General features: G+C 39.9%; 2 protein-coding genes across 3 annotated transcripts in view; one reads left to right on the top strand and one right to left on the bottom strand.

Moving 5' to 3' along the window:
* Window positions 1-704: 704 nt before the first annotated feature.
* Window positions 705-5,201, bottom strand: eif3k (eukaryotic translation initiation factor 3, subunit K). 2 transcript variants are annotated; one of them, XM_079224594.1, is made up of 8 exons: window positions 5,055-5,201; window positions 3,808-3,906; window positions 3,193-3,313; window positions 2,688-2,762; window positions 1,973-2,039; window positions 1,726-1,803; window positions 1,506-1,631; window positions 705-862 (listed from the first exon to the last, which is right to left on the bottom strand). In XM_079224594.1, the coding sequence occupies exons 1-8, from the start codon at window positions 5,114-5,116 to the stop codon at window positions 831-833; spliced, it is 660 nt and encodes a 219-aa protein (XP_079080720.1). In that variant the 5' UTR covers window positions 5,117-5,201; the 3' UTR covers window positions 705-830. The 2 variants fall into 2 exon arrangements, with proteins under 2 accessions (XP_079080720.1, XP_079080719.1); XM_079224593.1 differs by having other exon boundaries at window positions 2,688-2,765.
* Window positions 5,202-11,733: 6,532 nt separating this feature from the next.
* The window catches only part of map4k1 (mitogen-activated protein kinase kinase kinase kinase 1), a gene marked incomplete at its 5' end in the record, with an annotated part of 41,012 nt that continues 27,393 nt past the window's right edge, over window positions 11,734-25,352 (top strand). The window contains 6 exons of the mRNA XM_079224675.1: window positions 11,734-11,841; window positions 21,231-21,288; window positions 22,836-22,926; window positions 23,004-23,068; window positions 24,531-24,586; window positions 24,910-24,957. Coding sequence (XP_079080801.1) covers window positions 11,734-11,841; window positions 21,231-21,288; window positions 22,836-22,926; window positions 23,004-23,068; window positions 24,531-24,586; window positions 24,910-24,957 — 426 coding nt within the window. The remainder of the gene's footprint in view (window positions 11,842-21,230; window positions 21,289-22,835; window positions 22,927-23,003; window positions 23,069-24,530; window positions 24,587-24,909; window positions 24,958-25,352) is intronic.

The following is a 25,352-nucleotide window of genomic DNA, read 5'->3' on the forward strand; positions in this document are numbered from 1 at the left end:
TGATTTTCCCACGAAAATAATATTGGTAGAAGTATAAGAGGGTACGGAGGCCTATTTCACAATAGCATCACACTTAGTAGGACTTAGTATCTCATAATAATGATTTACCATCTCATACTTACAACTTAGTTTCTCAATTTTATGATTTGGCTGATTCTCTCATTTATATTTATTTAAGTCATAATTTTGTTTTTACAAAACGTGTCTGTACTTGTAATTTTCCTTACATTCATTACTTTGCTTTGCTTGTAAAACACTTTGAATGACCCGTTTCCAAAGTGATGTACGGATAAACTTGCATTGTCTAGTACTGCTACTTTTACTCACAAAGTACTTCTTCGACCTCTGACCAGGTTACCAAAACCTTTAGGTGTTTAGGACCTGACCTTCAAATGTTATTATTTCAAATGTCTATGGCCCATTTAGAGAATAAAAGGATGAATGAAACACTTAACATGATGACTCAGCAACAGTTTTAAGCCCTGATTCATATCAGGTTTTTATTTTTTGCTCAATAACAGAGTGCAGCCAACACCCTGATATGATTTTTTCTTTTTATTAACAAGGAAGTTGAAATCATTTGTGGGAAAAGCTGCCAAACATGTCCGCTACAAGAGTTCACTTTTTGTTAATGAAGAAACTAAAAGGATTTCAAGACGTTCAGAGAGCAGCACGAAGTAACAAACTCAGACAGGCTGTGCGGGATGAATTACTTTAATTGAGAAGAAAAAAAAAAAGTAATTAAAAAGAATGACCTGGTTGAATCTGTCTTACCAAATGTGTGTGTGTGTGTGTGTGTGTGTGTGTGTGTGTGTGTGTGTGTGTGTGCATCACTGAGACGTAGCCATGATGCTGGATACACCTGTGAAGAGAAACAGAGAAGATGTGTAGAAAGAGTATATATCAAAATGTTAACTTCCAGTCACTTATTATTAACACAGAAACAAATCATTCACTCAATGTAAAACATCAAATGTGTTCGTCAGAAACAGTAAACGGTCAGACAGCCTTTTCATGCGAACTCAAAATACATTTGACCACAAATATGCAAAATGTAAATGTGCAGTCTTATGGGCGAGTCCAATATTTTTTTATTTTCATATCACTCTTAACTTTCCAGTGGTGTTCCTTGTTGGTTCAAATCTGTATATTCAAATATTGGTTGAGATATGCTTCAGCGTCAAAATTTTATTTCCCCATGTGCTTCTAAAAATCCTTTCCCACGTCACCCAATGTAGCTTTGGGGAAGCAGACAGGAGTACCGACAGGGAAGCGAGGCAATGTACTGCTGAGGACGCTAAGCTAGCTAAACTAGCTTAGCTCCAAAGCTCACTCCATGACACAAAACAAACTAACCGATGGAGGCGGCGGTAGACCAGCAACCCCTGTGCTCTGAGACCCGCCCTTTCGTGGCACAAACTTACATATAGCCGTTTTTCCCCCACCAAATCTGACAACATTTCTGCCACGTTACACGATCATTCATTAATTGGCAGCACACTCACTCTCAAAGTCGATCTTCTCCACAATGTTCTTGGGCTTGACGCTCTCCTCCTGGTTGAAGACAAAGATTTGTCCTTCTTCGTCCTCTGTCCAGCCGTATTTGTTCATCCACACCTTCACCTGCGTGTCTAGACAAATGGAGATTGACAAAATGAGCGGGTTTTTGCTTTTTACTCGCGGCATATTCTAGATGTGGTTCATTGATCTCTCTACACTTCTTACCCAGCGGGTCTCCCAGCATCTCCGCCAGTAACCGGTGCTCAATGGTCTGGTAGGTGATGCCCACTACGTGGCAGATGACTGGAGAGGAAGAACAATTCATTTAAATAACGGACAATGCTGATGAAGTTTACACCAGTTCAATGTGGATATTTTCAGCCCGTGTGCGCTCGTTTCCCGTTATCTCCCACAGACTGTTCATAGTTACTGTCAGAGCTTAATGTCCACTGAGTCCGAGGACGACACTCACACTTGCGAACGGAGTCCTCGAAACCGGTAATGCCATCGATGAGCTCTCTGTTCTCCTCCAGACTCGTCTGTCAGGGTGGACGAGAAAGGACCCGATTAAAAGAAGACAGAGAGAGAGGACAGACGGAAGGGAAACAAAAAGGCCTCAGAACGAGGACGAGAGAGACGTTGCAGGGAGAGTGTGTGGTGATGGATTAGTCAGCGTTCATGAAGCTGCTATCCCAGGTACAAACCGCACTTAGCTAAAACACTGGAAGTGACAGTGCACAAAATATAAAAGCGGCAATGGTCAGTTCAAAATTATTAATAATAGTAATCTCATTAAAAATATGTTCCCTTCCATTTCTCATCCCTGAATTCTGCTATAAAAAGAGATTCAAAATAAAACAAAATCTTCTTAATGTCATTTAACATGGTACTGCCAGCACCGATCGCTGCTAGATGCCTGCTCAGCCGCCGCGTGGAGTCAATCCCTAAATCGTGGATAAACTCTGAATTTGAAATTAAGCACCTAAAACATTGTTTATGGCATTCCACTTAAAGTTGTAAAACCAAGTTTCCCCTTAAAATTCATTCAGATATCTTATTGGAACAATAAGGCAATACAGCTCCATTGATAATCTATGAAATTGTGTGCCATCTCTCTACCTAATAATATTGTTCCTATGTCTCTCTATAGTGTCATTTAACTCTGTGTGTGTGTGTGTGTGTGTTACCCAGAAGCTCTGGAAGTGACACGTCTCCAGCAGGTTCCCGAGGTAGAGGATCTGCCTGATGGGACGCTCCTCTTGCTGCGACACTGTAGTCAAGGAAACACCCCCGACGCAAAGACAGAGGACCCCCCCTCCCCCCAATCCTCTCACCCTGGATCTATTTCCATACACTTCTACGGTAACACTTGATAGACATTGATACTTAAAGTAAACACTACATTTTAAGCTTCTAAATCATATCTTTGTAAAATGTCGGGTCTCAATGTGAATAAATACAGCTTCACAAAATACATTTAAACACAGAATAACTGGGCGACATTGCCTGGAGCATGCCAGAAAGATCAACGTCTCCCTGACCCAACACCACCCGCTCTTCCCTTTTACTTCAAAGCCCAGCCGTATCGGTCTGTGTTGTCCAGTACATACTGTCAGTAAATTAGTGAATGGGCACTACAACGGCTACAACAGTCAGACGAGTCGGATGGTTGAAACGGCACCAAAAGGATACGTGTGTTTGGTCGATCATACACTTGCACAGAGTAAAGTCGGTGTGCGGCAGGTTGGTCAGAGCCTTCAGCAGGATCTGTGAGGTCACCGAAACCTGGAAGTAAGCTGGGTTGAACTGGTACCTGCAGAGGAAAAGAAGGTATTTATGTCATCGTTTCTCTGAACTGCTGTGGAAACGGGCTGAAACCAACTGTTATTTTTTTAGTAAGTTTAACGATCATGTTATAGATTAGTGTTTTTCTGACCAGGCATCAGACAATCTTAGTCTATTATTTTGTTTGTTTTTAAGAGAAGAGTGAATACGATATTGAACTATTCATCAGACACGTTTTTTATGTTTATTTTGGGTTAATTAATTGGAATATTTTTTTAAAATCTACTGAACCTCAAATTCAAAAGGATTGCTGTGACACAGATTATTTGAATCATTGTATGTCAGAGCAACCCCTTCCCTGAGCAGGAAAATCTGTAAACAGGACAGTGTGCCGTCTTCGAAGCGCTTTGGGACGTTCTTTCACATTAGCAGATGTAACAGGTGTATTTATGTAATAAACTGAACCCTCGTCGAAACTAATATTTGCATCATAAAGGTGTCTCTCTCTCTCTCTCTCCTTACAGCTTCAGGACAGCCAGGTTAGCCTCCAGGTCGTAGGCGTTCTCTTTGGCTTGCGTCTCCACGTAGCGCTCCAACGTTGGAAGGTTTTCTGGGTTGTACCTGTAAAGAGGGACAAGCGTAGATTAATCAGGTTAAATCCTGGATATACGTATTCTACACTGCATGTTGCACATCTTCAGCACCTTGTAACTCAGCATTTTTGGTGAAATGTTTTTTTTGCAAGGCGGTGGATGTATAAAAATACAGGTGTATTTTGAAGTGTTTTGCTGCTGAAAACATGACAACCCCCCCCCCCCCCCCCCCCCTCCTCCTCCTCCTCCTCCTCCTCTGTACAGGTGAACAGAGGCACAGAGGCAGGTAGAGTGGAGTCATATTGAGCAGGTAACATCTGTCAGCAGGTGTAAAAAAGACACCGGCTCTGAACAAACTTTCATTTTTGAATTGGTCACTAAAGCAAAAACTATATAATAAAAGACAAAAGTAACTTAATAAACAGAATTAGCTTGCAGAGCTACGGTCAGCTTCTGAAAAAAAAAATGAGAGTGACTGGGCCAGTGTCATTTGATTCATACCAGTGATGGAAGTACTTAAACTCAGGTAATAGGCTAAAAAAAAAACTGTCACAAGTAAAAGTCCTGCATTCAAATGGTAAATAAATGTACTCATTGTGCAGCCAAATGGGCTCTTTTTTTAGATCATTATTATTAATGCGGTAACATGCAAGACGCACTTCTATGTTGTAGCTGGCTGCAATAGAGCGAATTCTATTCAATTTCATACTTTTGCATTCCATTATAACTATATGTAGTTAAGTAAACAGAACAATATTTAACTCTGGAATGTGTTAGAGCTGAAAGCAACATCAAAGTTGCAACGTACTTAATTACAGTACTTCTGTCACTGATTAGTCAGATTGGTCGAGGTGTATCTATCGGACTATGTACACCGCTGGTCCAAATGTGTGAATGGAAACATGTTTGCATACGGTTTGAGCAGAGCAAGCCAACGTTAGCTGCTTGTCATATCTGCTCTTCGGTTATACCGTTCATATAACGTTATATGAACTAATGTTGTTGTAAGACAGAAACATCACCCCCCGAACTGAATAAAAAGGCGTATAAATTAGTTGAATGAACGAACCACCACTGACTTTACTCAACGGATGTTAGCTTACATCATTAGCCAACAGCTAAGCTATCGCTAGCTTGTGCGCCGGGGTGTCAACTCGTTGGGAAAGCCGCACATACCTGTCGATTCCCCGCAAGAGCTGAACCACGCTCGCCCGCACCTGCTCGAAAGGCGACGACATTTGGTCCAAACTTTTACGGCAAAATTTTAAGGTGAAAACCGAATTAAATCCGCACGTGGAAAAAAGACACCGGGCGGAGGGAGAAGAGAGTCGGAGCGGAAAGGGCGACGCACAAGGCGAACCGGAAAGTATACGGACCGGCAAGACCGAGGGACCGCTGTCTGTATCCGGCAGCCTCCCATTCCGCGAGGGCGTGAACTTGGTTTGTCTTCTTCTTCTTCTTCTTCTTCTATAAATTTGACTGGCGGATCGCACCCAATTTGTCTAGGTGCATACCGCCACCTACTGTACCGGAGTGTGCAGATTCAGGACTAACTGTTCTAACTAACAAAGAAACAAAACTAAAATACATAAATAAATAAGTAAATAAGTAAATAAACCAAACCAAACCAACAAAGCAAATAGAAACAAAACAAACAAAACAACAACAAAGCAACAAACCAAAACCCAAAATACTACCCATTAACAGCCAATCTACTTAATACCCAAACAAACCTATACCTAAATCCTGCGTCCTAGTCCTGTATCTTTGGCAAATCGCAACAAAGCCCTATAACCCTCATGACCCACCTGGTTCGCTGCCAGAACTCCCTCCAGACTCCACCTCCGTCCCAGCTGAGAAATTTTTGCCTTCAAAAGTTTCCTTTCAGCGTTGTATTTACGGCACTTCATGATAATGTGCTCCACATCCTCAGTCTCATTACAAAAAATACACTTATCTGTTCCCACTTTTGCCATTAAAAACAGAGTTGCATTCAGTCCTGTGTGTCCCAATCTTAGCCTTGATATGATTACCTCCTCTCTCCGACACTTCCCTTTGAAAAACTTAACATTAATGGATTTTTGTATATTGTGATAGTGCCTTCCTTTGCAGTTGTTGTCCCACTCCCTCTGCCATAATTCCCTCACTGCCTCTCTAATAACAGCTTTCGCTTCCCCTTTTCCAAACGGAATACTCAGGATTTCCTCCTTTTTAAGTTTAAGTGCTTTCTTAGCGATCCTGTCCGCTCTCTCATTTCCCTCCACACCTATATGAGCAGGAACCCAGCAAAAATGCACACTAGTACCCAGCCTTTGGAGTCTCAGCATTATCATAGATATTTCCAGCACTAAGTCCTCTCGAATAGATCGTTTGGACTTAATGCTGTTTAATGCTGCTGCAGAGTCTGAGCAGATAACCACTCTCTCCGGCCTGACCTCTTCCACCCATTGCAGCCCCAGGATTATAGCAGTAACTTCCGCCGTGAAGACAGACTGTCTGTCATTAATTCTTTTACATATAGCCCTATTAAATTCAGTTATGAATACCCCTGCACCCACGTGACCATTCCCATTGTCTTTCGACCCATCGGTGTATATTTGCAGATAGTTATAATATGTGTTGTTCATGTATTCTTGTGTCTGCTGTCCAATGTCACAGTTTTTCCCCACCCATTTTTTTCATTTGCTCTATGAGTGATAAGTCCACCTTGTTGGCTGGTAAAATCCACGGAGGAACATTTCCCCACATCACACTGGGACCATAGTCATACTTATGATTTGTACGGAGCGTGTTCCATGACAAAACAGCGGTGCACTTGGTCAGTAAGGGCAGCTGGTTAAGTCAGCATCACGCAGACTCGCTGTCTGAGGCTTTTATAACCCACTGACACTCCCCGCTAATTGGTTTGGGATGGCACTTAATTTGGCGGACGCACAAACGGAGTAGAAGTGGGAAGATAGAGGGTTTAGGGGGCGGTTAGGAATTAGGCCCAGACAATTCAAGGGTGCATCCGAAGTCTCCTCAATTGTATCCATGTTTGCTTCCCTTGCGTCCTTTTCCTCGCGTCCCAGTCAGTTCTTTCCACAGGGGACACATGGAGAGACGCAGGACGCCATGGAAAGGGAGAAGAACCGATGGTTGATTTTCAATACGCTGACGTGTCTCCTTGATTCCTTTCCTCACCCTCCTCTCTCAGGCCAGCCCAAAAGAGATGCGAGTAGAGGAGGTGAGGTAGAGACACAAGGTGAGAGGAGTCGAAGAGTTGAGGTATTGAGACAAACGAGACATACTTGCCTCGGAGCCGTCATTATAAAGCAACAATTAAACTAAATGTACATAATATTGTATAATATATACACACAAACATGACAACATGAAATAAAGCAGATTAGTTTGGAATGCAAGAGTTCTTATTGAAACAAGCCTAATCATTTGAAGTGAGCAGCTCTTTGCACTTCTTGTAAACATCATGTCACAATTGTATCAGTTGAACTGGATGTTGCCAACACTCAATATAAAAAGATAAAGGTAACATGTACTTGAAGGAATGCATTTAGAATCAACCTTCCAAGGAGCTACAGAAACGGTGTTTGATCTACATGTTGTGATACAGATATGCACAACGACTGCCCTCTGGTGGTGGAAATCTGGCCATTGTAATTTGATTTGGCTATTAGCAAATGTTTTTGAAATTATATTGTATTTTGTCACTAAAACAGAGCCTGTACAGAACTTCCCTTCTCATAATATGTTAAAACAAAGAAGATGTATTTTAGTATATATTCAATTAAATTTTCCTCGGAGGGCTTTACAATCTGTACACATGACATCCCTGTCCCGGGACCTCACATCGGATCAGTAAAAACTCCCCCAATAAAGATAGTAAAAACCCTTTATACATATAATATTATAGTAAAAACCCTTTATACATATAATATGTATAATCCTGTATTACACACAGTGTTACACCAGCAAGGGGGTTAAGTCCAATAACAGGAAGCATCAGTTTAAAACAAAAAAAAACACACACACAACAGAAACCTATGATAAATGACCAATCTTTTTTTACATAAATGAACAGTTGAATTCACATTATTGCACATAGGACATGGCACATGAGTGACTTTTCAGTTTTGGTAGCCCTTGTGCGGTCTGCTGGGGACCAGTGGTGATTACAACGTGTGACAGCAGCAGGAAGGAAGGACCTGCGGTGTCTCTGCTTCCCACCACGGAGGAAGCAGCCTGTCACTGAAGGAGCTGTTCACGTAGCCCGCATGACCTGCCATAATGAGATGACATGGGGGTGCAACTGTAGCTGGGGGTACGTATCATTGCGTGCAGTCTGCATTCAGTTGGGACATACCTGTCATAACATTGCACCTTGAACTTTGACCTTCTTGCTTATTTCTGCAGCATAGAGGATAGTAGGTCAGGATAACCAGAAAAGCATGCTGGCTTCCATACTGTAAAATGCGACAGTTGGGACATCCTGGTATTTTTGACATGCATTTGACACACTATTTATTGGAACTTCCATTATTACAGCGTTTATATTTTTTTATATATACTTGTATTATAAATTGTAGCATTATGTACAAAATACATTGTATTTGACATATATTTTACTTTGTCCTTTCTTAAAAATGTTTTCATATATTTCCTTATAAGAACAACTGTAACATACTCACGTCTCCTCTGGGATCAATAAAGTATTCTGATTCTGACATACATGTGTATTGTGGCATCACGATCCCGGGTACAGGAACAAGAATGTTTCTTTTCCAGACGACATAACGCTAAAAATCATAAAACCAAGGGTTAGAGGAGTTTGTCCATTAACTGTTTGTCAAGTGAGTTCACAAACTTAAATCACTGAAAAGGCATTAGTGGATGAAACAGTATTCAGATCTTCTACTGCAGTAAAAAAAAAAAAAACTTCATCAAGTATAAGTATGTTGTACATTCACACTGGTGGAGTAAATTAATAATTTAGCAACACTAAACCCATGAATAAAATGGAGGTGCAAGTGCAAAATAAACAAAATAACTCAGTAAAATAACAAGACACCGGGGATTGGTTTTCCTTCTGTGCTCCCCAATTGTTTTACTGGTCTCTATAAGAATGCCTATTTTATCTTTCTTACCCTTCATGCTCTTAGATCTGATATTTTAAAACCCACTATGAGAGAACAACACATGGAATTTGTCACAAATGTTTTCGTGGTTCTCAGCAGGACTTTCAAACTAATGTATTTTAATTGGAGGTATCTTTCGTGCCAGTACCGCATTTTTTTCTGATCGTCAGTCGGGTAACCAACATTAGGGTTCGGTTTAGGAAAAGCATCTTGGTTAAGCTCAAAATAAGTACGTAAACTTTGAGGTTTAGTGAACAAAAGAACATTAGGTAAAAGCAACAAAACCACTTAGTTAGGTCTAGGAATAACGTCACTAATTCACAACAACATGCACACACCAACTCCTACTTAAAAGTCCTGTTTATGTTTGAACCACACATGAATAGTGTGTGGTTCAAACATAATTGTAATAGCTATCCTCCTGCAGTTCTTTCTCCAGCTCATCATGTCACACTCAACATTCAAAGGTATGTTTCACATTGTAATATAAACCCCAGTTCCAGTTCTTTATGCTGCATAATAATTCCGTGGTCCGACGACTCCTCCTGGATACTCCTAAATACTCAGGGATGACTGCAGGAGAAAACCAAGTGGCAACCTGCCTCACACAGTCTGGTGGTGAAGATATAAAGAATCGGCATTTCAACGAGGGGGTCTATCAGGATTGACTCGCTTTTGGAGCCAGCCTCAAATGGCACTTCCGCGTTGGCTTCGTTATTCACCATTTTATTGACCAAACTATAAATAAATAGAATAAATAACTTGATAACTTGATCAATTTGATAAATTGATAAAGAAAACTATTATTAGTTGCAGCCCTAAGGACATGAGATAACATAACATGTATGCTATGGATTAAATCCTTGGCTATTCAGTTACTCCTATGACTGAGTTGCAGTTCAGGCAGTTATATGTGGTTAGCTGGCCTGTGTTATGTGTCTGACACACGTGGGTGTTTATGAGCCGTGTAGCAGAAATGAGACCAAGTAGATAGAAGATAAATGTCAAATGATGAAGATGGTCTCCAGTTTAATGATGTTGTCTCTCTTACACATATTCTGCTTGTCCCTCTAATCTTCACAATGTCTCTTATGATACAATGTCTCCTCATGATAGACTCGTGGGTTCATTACACAAGGAGAAAAGCAATAACTTTCTTTACTTTGCTCTCAAGCAAAACGTCAAAGCCATCACTTATCCAGCGAAACAACATCCACTTTGACGACAAAGTGTAAAATGTTATACAGACATTTATGGTTACGTAGCTAAAGAGGGGAAACAGTCGGTGCCACAATATGCTAGCAGAAATGCTAAAAAATACTTTGGCCTTCTGGCGACCCGTCTAACTAACTAGTTCTGGTTGAACATGACCCAACCTGACAGAGCTGCTAGCATGGCTGCAGACTCTTAGTCTTGCTAGCTATTTTGTAGCTGTAACAGCTCTTTGTAAATGTCTGCGTTTAGACACGACAGACAACTGTGAGTGACAGCATGTCACCGTGGCCTCTCAAGGCCATTCACATGTCTTACACCTGTAAGTAGAAATTAAATGAAATACAATAAACAAGTAATAAAGCATATTCAGTACCAGACATACAGCTGATGAAGTGATTTTAACCCACAGGATGTAAACGGGTGCCCCTTATTTATATACAGGGAAACGCTTCTGAACAGGAAGCTGACAGGGAGCTCCAAGCACGAGTGACTCGTCTTGCAGAGCTGCAACACACACTCATATTTCAGTGGGCGTAAAGCCAAGACTGAAACTTACGCTGAAAAAAAGCAGAACTGCAATTAATCAGCTACAAACCATGCATACAGAATATAGACACCACACGCGTTTTAACAATTTTTAAAGAGAGAAGAACAATGTTTAGGACACAAATATTAACGGTGCCGTAGAATAGATTCACAACATCATGGACTAGTGACACAATAGAAAACATAGTAGGCCTACTCAGTTCCCAAGATTATAAGTACTGTAGCAACATCTATATATTGCGGCTGCCAAAGATAAAAGAGCCAGCAAAGTACTTAACTTTTTTTGGGCATCCTTACGACTGACCTTTGAGTGGGTCGGAGACAGAAAAACAAGCAGTGTGCAACTGTGACCCAGCTCTGAGATGGTATGCAAGGAGTGGTTGGTGTTTGGTTAGTCAAAAGGATTCCTCTTGGCGACACACAGACACAAAGATCTTTCTATTGCTGTTGAGAACGTCTTAACCTTTCATAAAATCTTCATTCCACCCACGTTAGCTCTTTAAAAAGTGATAACTGATACAATTTCTTCATCTTGAAAGATCATCAGAGTTCTCTTTTTATGTACACACGCTACTACACACACATACACACACAAGTGTCTCTGTCTCTGTTACACGCACACAAGCACACACACCCAACAGGAAATAAAATTGGATTATGCTAAAGAGCTGTGAACAAAATGTTTGAGTGAGAAGAGAGGAAGGTGTGAGAGAGGGAGGGAGTGTCAGAGGTAGGGAGGATCGATAACAGTCTGAGACGCAGAAACAGGAAGGTGAGTGTGTGTGTGTGTGTGTGCGTGCGAGTGTGTGTATGTGTGTGTGACGGCAGCCGAACAACACACGGCCAAGTGTGTTTCGTGAGCAGCTCAGATCTTCTGAGAGTTTCATTGCCTGTGAATGTAGATACCGTAGAGTGTGCGGCATGCCTTAAGAGGACTATTAGCAACGGCAAAGGTCAAAATGGATTTCCAACACAGGGCAGCGCTGGATATCTCCACCAGGAACCCTCAGGATGATTTTGAGATCCTGCAGAGGGTCGGAGGAGGAACTTACGGGGACGTTTACAAGGTCAGAACTCCTGTACTGTTACCAAATTTGAGTCTGTGACAACAAATCTCAAAATTTTCTTCAATCTTGAAACAGTTTGAAGAGACAGTGTTTTATTTTAAGAGGAAATTGAAATGTAAGGCGTATTTAAAGTAAATGAATTAGTATGAAGGGGATGCTTGCATCAGTGACTTCTGGAAAGTCAAGCGTGTCTTACTTCTGCCTACTTTACATGTTGCTCAGTTATCTGTTCTTCACAGTGTACTCTACAAAAAATGCGTTACCACTTGTGAAGGAAGTATTCAGGTCTTTCACTTAAGTAAAAGTATCAATACTACAGTGTAAAATATACTTAGAAGTACCAAAAGTAAAAACACTCCCCCTACCCCATTTCACAATCATATATATTATATCACATTATAATGACTGATGCATAATGCGTTCATCACTTTAATGTTCCAGCTGGTAAAGGTACGCGATACTGACAATAATAGGAATAATTTATTAGTTCCTATTTCGTCTTATGAATTTGAATCTGGAAAGTATCTAAAGTTATCAAATACATGTGGCGGAGTTAAAAGTACAACATTTATATGGAGTGGAGTAGAAGTATAAAGTACATTAAGATTGTACTTCACTACAGACCTCGAGCAGATGTACGTTAATATGTTCTACAGGTGTGATTGATTTTAGTTACATTGCTTGAGAAGGAAGTGGTTTTTACGAGAAGTGAAAGTATTCCTGTCAGTAGCTGATGGCTCATTGTAGTCAAATGTCTTCAGAGCTGATCGTCTCCTTCGGTGCTAATTTAATATGTTCACTTGTTTAGACAAAACTATAACACAATATTTAAAGAACAGAGTATATAAATATATAAATATTCTCAGGTGTTCTCAGGAATCTTTGGTATACTTTCCAAAAAGATAGTCACACCTGAAACAATCAAGTATGGAAAAGGTGATGCAAGCTGTTATAAATCATCAGTGTTCCTCATTTCTATTGGCTGTGTTTTTGAATGACTCAACTATACTCAGTCAGTCACTGACCAGCAGACCTTCATTCACAGAACAGCAGGAAATAAACATGAACGGCCAAAGGTAGGTCTCATTGATGGGAGTCTAACCCGGACCATAAGCAGTGCAAAGCCAGCCGTGTTGGAACAGTTGTACAGTACATTTAATCAAGTACTTTACTTGAGTACAATTGATACGTTTTTCCGCTTAATGCAACTTTTTACCTTTGACACTATAATGTAGCATGGTGATGACTGAGACACCAGCATTGTGCCATGATAGAGACAATGGCACGGTACAACAGATAACAGTCACCAGGGCACTGTGTCTTCATACGCAGCTGTACATGGTACACGGTGACACTATATGTAAGTAATGTCCCAAAAAAACATTGAATTATATCTAATTATGATTTTAATTATCCATTTGAGAAATTAATGTGTTTCTTTTTTCTTCTTCTTCCAAACTAAATGTTATTTCAAAGCTTTAAACAGATTTAATATTTGTGGTGACAGTCTTTTTAATTATGTACTATGATTAAGTAAACTTAACATGTTTGTCAATTGAAAACATTCTTTTGCACATCAAGAAAGCTGCATTTTGTCCTAAAACTGTTGAAGCATAATACTGTGAAAATACGTAATAAGAAAGACAACACACCCAAAAATTGCGTAGGCGATGTCTCTTTACAATGCATGTGTGTTTCGTTAAAATTATTCCCACAATCATATAGCAGAACCTGTCCTGCATTTAAATTGATGTAACAATATGGCGGCCTTGCTGAGGGTTCCTATTAATACAATTCATGAATTAATGCAATAAGAATGACTGATGTAGCAGAGTGACTGTTTGCAGCACATCTGTGGATATTTGTTGACAACCTTGGAAACTATCAGGCTTCACAGAGTCATGCAACACATTAATTTCTGCTGCGCTCAAACAGTTCAACAGTCAATGTTGTTGATGCAAAGCAGGTTAGCTGTACAGCGAGCACACTTCCCTCAAACGGGTCAGCCAGCCCTGCTGTTCTGTTTTACAGAGAGGGAGATTTGCATAGTTGTTCTGCCTCAACATATGGACACACACACACACACACACACACACACACACACACACACACACACACACACACACACACACACACACACACACAGCCACTCACAGATAAGATCACAAGTGCAAGTATCCAAGTACAGTTTTTGCTTATGCATTGCTACACTCGCAGTTTAGCGGAGGTCAATGCAACGCTTTTGCATCGAGTGTAATGAGTGTAATGACCATGAAAGAGATCAGTGGTGGAATGCAAATAAGAACAGTAACTGGAGTGCTGTCCCAAACTACAAATTTGAGGGAAATCCCATCTCTCCAGATGTTGTTGATGTTAAATGTTTGTAATAAACTGAAGGATGAAGTGTTTATTTATGTGGTGAGAAAATCCTCCTACTTCCACTTGGATCAGAGATATGTGGTTTTCACAGGACAGAAACGCTTCAAACATGAAGATTTTACAGAATATGAATGAATGTGCAACATGCACATTAATACATGCACATTAATGCAGCAGTGATATTAATCCAGAAACATATATAATAGTAAAACACTGACAGGGGGTTATCTTTTTTTGTGGGTCAGTCGCCACTTTAGAATGGTGTTTGGTTCATCCTTACCACGAGATTTGAGCTATGGTGTCTTTTTACTACTCAGGTTTATTCGTGAAAAAATTGTTGGGAACTGAATGTCGCTACGTGTGAAAGAAGCTGTTTTCAAGGAAAAGAGTTACTATGTAAAAAGATCAATGAATCCCTAGTGTGTCATTCCAACGAGCGACACAGTCATATACATACAGTATCGCTTCATTTAGCCTCGGTCACTGCTTGAACACAAAAAATTGTATATTACAGGAAAAAAAGAAAATAGAAGCAACTGTACATCAACTACTTCATGTCTACGTTTATTTTTTGAAACAAGAAACATGAAACTGGAGCACACATTGGTGGCATGCGACCAGACAACATTTTCTGCCTCACCCTTCCTCTCAGTCCTTTTCATGTGCTGTAAACAGCAGCAGGTTTTACCCGTTGGACAGATTTTGCACACAGCAAAGGGTGCCTGCAGTAACGAATACCACTGGAGCATTCATTGTTTGCAGTTTGAGTGCAGTTTATTCTTATGATCAAAACAGGTCTATCCTATCCAGCCAAGCAATCAACAATAATGTTATACTTACAACTAGAAATACTCGTTGACAGAAGAAGATCTTTTTATGACAGACATGGCCGGAGGTGCGTTTTCAGGTTCTCCTCAGGAACGCCGGGAGGGGATTTCTTAAAATTTGGCACAAACAACCAATGGCACTTAAGTAATTTTGTGGGCAAAGGTCATTGTGACTTGACAAAACACAGCTTTTGCCATAACGCAAGAATGTTTATGCTAATTATGACAATTTCACACAAATGTCTAATAGGATAAAAATTATGAAGTGCTCTTTCACAAAATCAGCCCAAACGTATGTAAATGAAAAAAATATCTCAAGCACAAATTTCAAAGCATACTGTGTAACTTGCGATCAGGCAGTATGCACAATAGAGAAATAAGTCATTGTTTATACAGAGCTGCTGTTTATGTCCTGTGTGAAACCAAGTCAACATTTACTTATTTTTACCGTAGTTTTGTAATATAACTTCCTTGGATAACAGCGCACTTGTAATTGAACCCAAACCACAATCTTTTCCGAAGCCTTTCTTGCAAAAGTAAACCTTAAAGCTAAGTAAACCTACTTTGACAGTTTATTTTGAAAATAAACTATTCATGTATCAAGTAGAAACTTGACAAGCCGGCCTCGATCCCAAAACTGTACACGGAGTGATTTACTATTAACCTATTATTTACTTCAGGAAGCAAATTTAAGGGAAAATACTCATTTATTTTATTTTATATGTCAGGGTTTGCTATGTTCATGCTAATAAGCACTGAACACAAAGTACAGCCGCGGCTGATGGAAATGTGATTAGTTTGGCAGAATCTTAGTCAGAAACCAAGACAGATTTCTTTGAACTGAACATTTTTGACCTGAGGATGGCGGTAGATGAAATTAATAATAACAATTCAGTATTTCAGCAGCATGCAGACAAAACTTTGAGCTCCACGGGTCCACGGGTTTCCACGTGACCACATTTGCATCCTTTAACAGTGCAAACAGAATTATTAAAGTAGGAATCACAATTTATTCCGAGGGGAACAGGAATGTCTGTACATAACATCATGACAATCCGTCCATTAGTTGTGGACATATTTCAGTCTGGACCAAAGTGGATCCACATCACCACGCCGCCACCTGGCAAACAACTACCTCAAAGATATATGCAATGTGAGCTGATAAAGAAACTGCCTTTTCCTCCCGGGTGCTACTCAATGACCCTGAACGCACCACTGTGGTCAGTAGTTAGTTACAGATGCAGATCTGTGGAACACAAGGTTTTTTTTTTATCTTCTTTCCAAAACAGACTTCTGAGAGCTTCCTGATGGCTAAATGGGCTAACCTTTACATCACGTGTTCATCATTTTATTTGTCATCTTCTACAGTCACTCTCCACATATGCTCTGGTCTGGTCTTTGGTTTTTGTTTTGATAATAAGAGAGTCAAACGATTACAGCAATTTCCAGGATTCTTTTGTGTTTCAATGTTTCACCTTTCACTGCACTGTTTACTTTCTTTCACCCCTCCACAAATGAATCAAGTTCATGACCCACAGCCCTATTTCCTTGAGCAAACGACTCACGCAGCATCACTCTGTAAGATAAACAAACTAAATGTCATCACTGCCCTGATGCATTGAGCCTGTTAAAAAACGCAGCGAGCGTATTCAGCGGGCTGTCCGCAGAGATACGGTCTTCTTGTGTCTCCGCACATGTTCAATGGCAATCAGACGATCACTCTTTTCTGGCGCCTTGTCGGTTGCACGTTTTGTGAATTCGGGAATTGGCTCAGAGTTGACCAAACTGACTGAAACGCTGCATCAAGGTGTTCCTCCGTGTTACAGTAAAAGCGTGAGCCTCCTTATCAGATGTGGCTTGTGCTACTAAGCTGCAGTCGGAGTTGCTGTTCAACACTTTGCAACTCTGGTTTCAGGCCTCACAGATGCTGTGGGCTGCACCTGTGTTTGTGTGTGTGTGTGTGTGTGTGTGTGTGTGTGTGTGTGTGTGTGTGTGTGTGTGTGTGTGTGTGTGTGTGTGTGTGTGTGTGCAACCTCAGAGGCAAAAAAATGAAGATGTGAGATAAAAGAGCAGCGGACTACATGCAGAACCTGCCTGCAGAGTCAAGTTAACTGTGTCAGTTTTCTGCTAAAACGGAGTGTGTGTGTGTGTGTGTGTGTGTGTGTGTGTGTGTGTGTGTGTGTGTGTGTGTGTGTACATGCGTGCGTGTGCGTTATCGCAGAGATCAGTGAAAGGAAAGACCCCCGAACCAAAAAAAACACTTCAAGATGGAAATGTTGCTGCGGCTTCAGCTGTGACGTCCAGCTTGTGTGTGTCTGGTTACTTGTGGTGCGTCTTTCCTCTTAGTGACCTCTCTGTTGTCTCACACAGACACACACACACACACACACACACACACACACACACACACACACACACACACTAACATACACTCCTTTTGATTGAGTGGAGTTTCCATCGTCATTGTTGTTTTCACTATCTTACCCCTGAACTAAAGCTAAAGGCTTTCCTTTGTCTCGACAGTGTACTCCTCATGTGAGTACACAGCATCTTGTGCTTCCCAGGATATATAGTACACCTTATATGAACCAACCCAAAGTGTTCTGTAGCAAGGTACTTTACTGGAACATGTAATCTACTCTCTGACGATAAACAGGACTAAACTTCATGGTCAACACATTATTTTCATGATCAGAATTTGATGGCCGAAAAGACAGTTGGTGTCATGCTGTGTACAGAATAATGGGCTATCCAAATATAACTTGCAACACGACTCTGATGGGACTTTCATGTTGCTCTGTGTTAGTAAGCAACTGCTTGCTGAAAGCTTAGCATTTCTGGTCAATAATTGCTTCATGCAGCTATACATTTTGGCAGGTAAAGCAACTTTGGTCAGGTTCACATTTAAAGTGACAGTGAGTAGGATTTGGTGCCATCGAGTGGTGTGGTTGCAGATCAGAAAGTGATCGGGACTTCTTCATTCAAAAGTAGTTCCAGCGAAAACTGTCCAGAGTGAGGTCAGCGAATTGACCTGAATCTTTCTGGAAGGACATGTTGATAAATGTACCATATGAAAGCTATGAGCACAACAAACCAAAGCGGAGGAAATCTCAGACAGATATCTCAAACCCCAAACTCTGCATGCCCAAATACCACGAGAGGAAAGTGCTGCATGTAACTGACCCTTGAAGGTTAGTTTGCGCTAACCTTTGTGTTAGCGCAAAGGTTGTTTGAATGAGGAAAATAAAGCCGTCTCTTTCTTTAATGTGAGCCAATCGTCTTCCACCGTGACCGCAGACTTTCCACCGTACCGTTTCAGCATCAAACCCAGAGCCCACCGACATCCACATACCTCACACTGTGACGCGTCAGCTTCCATTACAGTTTGGAAAGCAGCACTTTGACAGCGGAGGAGGCCACCGCCTGCCTTCTAGTCTTTCAAAAGTTGTTAATTTGTTTTGTTTTGGGGGGGAAACTGAGCTCCTCGTTGATTAGCGTCTTAACGCGCATGCTAACGGAGTCCTGCTCATTTCATGAAATATGTGACAACAACATTGTTTAGGTAGAACAGCTCAGCAATGAAAGGGAAAGACACGCAGAAAAACATTAATTACAGAGCAGTTTATCTTTTGATTGTAGTCATAGTACTTTCCAGGTGAACTTATTTACACGTTTGATGATATTTGATGTGTCATGGATATTTAAAACTCTTTCTGAGTCAATGGAGTTTCCTGTGTCTGTGTGTACGACCCGTCCTGCCCTCGCTGACCGACTACACTTCTGACTGTGTTTGTATGCGACCAGTGACGTGATGAGAATGGGTATTTCCTCTCAGTGAAATAGGCGGGCAGAGACGTCCTAACTACAGTCTGCTAAATGCAGTGGTGGAAGAAGTATTCAAAAGTTGTTAATTTGTTTTGTTTTGGGGGGGGAAACTGAGCTCCTCGTTTGATTAGCGTCTTAACGCGCATGCTAACGGCGTCCTGCTCATTTCATGAAATATGTGACAACAACATTGTTTAGGTAGAACAGCTCAGCAATGACAGGGAAAGATACGCAGAAAAACATTAATTACGGAGCAGTTTATCTTTTGATTGTTGTCATAGTACTTTCCTGGTGAATTTATTTACACTTTTGATGATATTTGATGTGTCATGGACTAACTACAGTCTGCTAAATGCAGTGGTGGAAGAAGTGTTCAGATCTTTTTTACTTTGGTAAAAGTATCAATACCATCGTGCATAAAGAGTCCTGCATTCAAACCTGGTTTAAGAAAAAGTACAAAAGTATTAGCATCAAAATATACCTAAAAGCTAAAGTTACTCATCACGCAGAATGCCCCTTAATATATATAATGTATGTTGCATCACTGCATTGTAGCAGTGGCGGGCCGTCGGGGCCTGCTAAGCCTTCTCTGCTGGCCTGAACAGAATCACAAAGTTTAAATTTAAACAGCGCCGTCAGCTGTTATAGCAGCCATAGGTGCACAATCCACGGACCGCCACTGCATTGTAGTTATTGATGCATGAATAATTACTTTAATATTGCAGCTGGTAAAAGTGGAGCTAATTTAAATACTTCAATCTATAATGATATATTATAGTTGATTCATATTTTGTTTTATAATCTGAATCTGCAAGGTAACTTAAATTATTAATTTGATGTAGAGGAGTAAAAAGTAAATTTCCCAGATCTGAGGATCAAATGGATATACTAAGTTCAGTACTTGAGAACTTAGTCCCCCGTTCCTCTCACTCTCGAGCCTTCACATCCAATATAAAGAGGGGTTAATTATTTTCTTCCTGTCTCCATTTTTATTGCTCTAGAGTCTATGGTGTTCTAGATTTACAATGTCAAAAAAATATTACATAGCATTTTAATCTACATATAGCACGGTATTATTATGGTTATAAACAACTCATAAATATTCATAACTGTTTATAATAATATTCCTAGCATGCTATAGAGCATTTTATGACTTATTAGGTGTCATTATACCTAATAATTGCTTGTCACTCACTGAGTCAGGATCGTTGTGTACCATAGTTATAATCTATATACATTATGCATAATAGTTGCTGTTACAAAGAAACTTAATCAATTGTGACAATAAGGCATTATATTCCTAGCAAAACAAGTGTTTTTAAGGGATATGATCCTTGACCTTTATAAGTCATTGTTAAACGCTTTACAATGTGTTATAAGTATTGTTTTAAAGCATTGTTAATATTTATCAGTGTTTATAACTACAATTACTCAGTGCTACAGGTGTTAGAGGTATGTTCCAGAGAGCTCCCTCAGATAAATTCTTATTATGTGGTCCTTTAGATAATAATATATGAACTCTATGGGGTTCATTTGGTGTAAAGCTCCTTTACTGTCAACATCATATACACAGACATCAAAGACACAAAGTGTCTTTCTCTCTATATTTACTGTATCATCCTTGTAAAAGAGACCTTTTAATCACAAGGTTCCTCTGGCCTAATAACATATGTAGTACAATACAGTGGTCAAGTTGCTGCCTGGAGTCATTTAAACTATATTTCTGTTTAAAGGAAGTTCTGTTGTGGTTTCTGTTTAGGAATAGTGCGAATGAGCAAAGAGAAGTGAGACCATTTCATGGTATCACACTGTTAAAGGTCAGTGTGATACCATTTCATGGTATCACACTGTTAAAGGTCAGTGTGTGTGCGTGTGCGTGTGTATGTGTGTCATTACAAAGTGTAAGTACTTCTCTGTCTAAATGCCACATACTGGTGCGGTGGGATGTTTGTTGCACTCTACTGATCTGGACAGAAAACATGCAAATGAAGCTCTGCTGGCGCTCAACAATAAACAAACTTCTGTCGTCACCAGTTGTGGAACACGACTAAGTTATTTTTATTCAAGCACTGTACTCTGAGGTACTTTAACTTGAGTATTTCTAGTTCATGCTACTTTTACTTAGGAAAATACTAACCGTATAGTGTACTTTTTACACCGCGTTTATAAATGTAGTTACTTTGCACATTCTGATTGAAAACTGAATATAAACCAACTCATAAAATGTGATGTATTATTATAGACTAAGCTACCCAGCAGGTTATAAAGTACATACAATGACTCCACTTTTACCTGCTGCGACATTAAGGTTACAACCGATAATTATAATGATATTAATGTGTTTCTTTGTGTGTTCAGGCCCGTAACAAGGAGAGCGGAGCGGTGGCAGCAATTAAGGTCATCAAGATGGAAGCAGGTGAGAAGTTTAATGTTTAATGTGAATGAACCTTTTTCCAGCCTTGTATATTTACCCAAGTCCTGATCTTAAGAACACGTTTGAAGTGCTTGTACTGTACTTGGGTCTTTTCTTTTCATTTCATTGTTCTTGAACTTAATTTTGTGTGACGTGCTATATAAATACATTTAAACATCCATGAAACAAGTAGCACATACTAGAAACAGGAAGATGTACTTAAGTTATTGCCCCTTGGGCTGTTCTAGTATTATAGATTATATCATTACATTAGTACTACTCATGCAATAATGTAAAAACAGGATTTACTGCTGAAGTTGGTTGAGCTGGAGCTCATTTTGAACTATTAACTAATTATTATTTTAATTAGGGATTAATAGGATGATTATTTCCTTCATTAATTGTTTGGTCTGTAAAAACTGTGAAAATATTGACCACCTTTACTGTTTGTTCAGTCCAAACCTCAACATCATTAATAATATAAATACATTACCTTTTAACATTAACCATTAAAGGAAAAGCAGCCAATCTGGAGCGCTGAAATATTTTAGCATTAAAAGAAAACGTAAAAAATATAGTTTTTCTGTTGACTAATCTATAAACTGCAGTCAAACTAAACTTCAAATCATATACACTTTTCATATGTTTTGAGAGCAAAAATCTGCTATGTAACTAAATCTGATAAATGTTATGGAAAGGGAGTGGAATAGAAATACATTTATGGGGAAGTAATATGTGAGCAGAGTTGCATCTGCCAGTATTCATGGTGACAGGAAGAAGTAGTCAGATTCTTTACCACACTGTAGCAATACTCCACTATGAATAAAAGGCCTGCATTCAAAGTAGTAGTAGTATATTTCAGCAAAATACACTTAAAGTACTTTTAAGTAAGAGTATTGATTGTGCAGTAAAATGTTCCCTGCCAGTGTTTTACTATTATGTATGATGTTTCTGGATTAATATCACTGTGCATTAATGTGTATGTTGCATTTTACTGTTGTAGATGTGTTTAACTCCTTTATTTACTGTCAGATAGTTTAATCTTCAGCAATGCATCATATTCTATAAAATCGTCATATGTTTGAAAAGGAGGGATGAAAAAATTTAATTTGAATAGAGAAGTAATGCAGTCAGACAGATGTAGTGGAGTAAAAAGTACAGTAGTGGAGTAGAAGTAGAAAGTAGCGTAAAATGGAACCACTCCATTAAAGTACCCCGAATGTGTACTTAAGTACAGTACTTGAGTGAGTGTACTAAGATACATCCCACCACAGCCTCAGTGATAATTGAAGCTAATGATGATCTATTATTTAGCAGCCACTTTTGTCCAAAGTTACGCGCAATAAACTCAAAAGGTACAGGAGCTAGCAAGACATGGTTGTATGACCTGCTAACAACATGCTAGCATGTGTTTACATTAATATGATGGAAATAATCAATATTGTATCCCCTTTCTCTCTCTCTCTCCCTCACTCTCTATCTCTCTCTCTCTCTCTCTCTCTCTCTCTCTCTCTCTCTTTCTCTCTCTCTCTCTCTCTCTCTTTCCACAGATGATGATTTTTCTGTCATCCAGCAGGAGATAGTCATAGTTAAGGGCTGCAAACATCCCAACATAGTGGCTTATTACGGCAGCTACATACGGTGAGCCGTGTGTCTCTCTCTCCCCCTCGCTCTCTTCATCACTCACTACACTCGATTAACTCGTATTCTGTCCGCAGAGACAATACGCTGTGGATCTGTATGGAGTTCTGTGGAGGAGGATCCCTGCAGGATATCTACCATGGTGAGGGTGTGTGCGTGTGTGTATGTTTAAAACAACATACATATATATATATATATATATATATATATATATATATATATATATATATATATATATATATATATATATATATTATTACAATTGTTAAGGTACTTGTACTTTACTTGAGTAGTTTGTGCAACTTTATATTTCTACAACAGTTCAGAGAAAATATTGTACTTTTTATTCCATTACATTTATATAACTTTTGGTCCTTTATTTTTTCTATTGTATTGGGTATGGATGAAGTCCTATCTTATCTTCTAAAGCATTATAGTCAGGTGGAGACAGGGGGACAACAGAGGCTTGTAAACATTAAGGGGTCACTCCGGACCTACAGGGGTGCATCCTCCTCAGGTGGCGGACCCCCCCACACACATTTTCAGCAGCAATACACACACTATTTGCCAAACTATTTGAATTCATAGAATGATTAAAAATCATTTGGTAAAAGCACGATAGTCAACTCCTAATTCCTACTTTCTGTTTTGTATCTAATTGTTCTCCAATATTCTGAAACCATAACACAACATCTGTTGAGGGTGACTCATTTTCACTCCTGCCACCTATACTTTGAAGTTACACCAAACATAACTTACATAGGTAGGGTAGGAAATTGGGGTAAACAGCATTACTCATCTTGAAGCCTATTTTCATTATACTACGCTGGAGTAGAGTTCATAGAATGAATGTTTTAGAAAACAGTGGGTTGCACCCTCTGGGGTTGGGAGTTGGTCACTGCCCCAAGGAAGGGAGTTCAACGCCCCCCCCCCCCATTGAAAAGGGCCAGCTGAGGTGTTTCAACATGTTATCCGAATGCCTCCTGGACACCTTTCCAGGTATGTCTAACTGGTAAAAGGGTCCCGGGGTGGACCCAGAACACGCTGGAGAGATTATATACAGTATCTATATTATATTACATACCGCCTTGGGGTTTAGCCAGAAAGAGCTGGAAAACGTTGCTGGGGAGAGGGACGTCTGGATTAACCTTCTCGGCCTGCTGCTGCCCCAACAACCCCGGTCCTGTATAAGCGTAAAGAGAATGGGTGGATGGAACCCCAGAAGCCACGCCCCCACTCCGCCCCTGAGGGACACTGTGAAAACACAGTTTTATATGGGGAATTAACAATGCAGTGGACACTTAAACACTTTAAACACACAGTGCAGGTGCAATAATGTTTTCAGATCCAGCTGTTTAGATAATTTGGTCATACTGGACCTCAAATTAGTATTCACTGTGGAGTAGCTAACAGGTTACTGTGAGCCTCTCTAGAGTAAAATTTGTTCACATCCAAATTTACGAAAGTCAGAAATACTCCTTTTAGTCTGAATTTAAATGTTACAGTCCTCAGTTCTGAAAGCCAAACATTACAGTCAGACTGTAACATTACAAAGCCTTTGTACTGAGCCTTGTCCATTATTACAAGTGAATCTTGTCCCACAGTGACTGGTCCATTGGCTGAGCCACAGATCGCTTACATTTGCAGAGAGATGCTGCAGGTAAAATCACACTTTTTTAATTATTAACTGAGGTTTTACTCTTAATAATCTGATGCTGTTGTTAAAGGCACAGAACCACATTCCCACAATCAATTTTGTTCCCTTTATTCTTTGTTTGCTCTCCATGACTGAAGTGTGTTTAGCAGGTGAAATTAATAGTCAGTAAAAGCTTTTATTTTGGTGACAAACTCAGTTTTGTGTGTGTGTGTGTGTGTGTGTGTGTGTGTGTGTGTGTGTGTGTGTGTGTGTGTGTGTGTGTGTGTGTATGTGTGTGCGTGCGTGCGTGTGTGCGTGCGTGCTTGTGTGTGTGTGTGTGAGACCAGGGTCTGGACTACCTGCATGAACAGAAGAAAATCCACAGAGACATCAAGGTGACTCTTCTATTTTTTTGCGGTAAACACATGTTAGACGACGGTTGATTAAGAGTGCAGCGGAGATGAATTTTTACGTTTAATTGATTCGGCTTCCACCTGAATCTGTATTCCTGAATAGTAAACTAATCCTTATATTTGTAATGGAACCAGCTGTTGCTCTATAATCCTGTATCTTAAAATCCCTGTTTTACTGAAGTAAGGTTTTGAATGCTGGACTTTTATTTGAGTAAAGAATCAGATCATGATCATGATCATGAAGAGAAGCACACTCCAGCATCACATGGACCTTTATTGTACTCTCAGAGTCCACAGGCTTTCCATTCTGTGTGGGTTCAGTGAAAGATCACTGAGTGGGTCATGATAGCATGTCTGTCTGGTTGTGTCTGTGTTGA

Source organism: Taurulus bubalis (assembly GCF_910589615.1).
Source record: "Taurulus bubalis genome assembly, chromosome: 10".
Lineage (NCBI taxonomy): Eukaryota > Metazoa > Chordata > Actinopteri > Perciformes > Cottidae > Taurulus > Taurulus bubalis.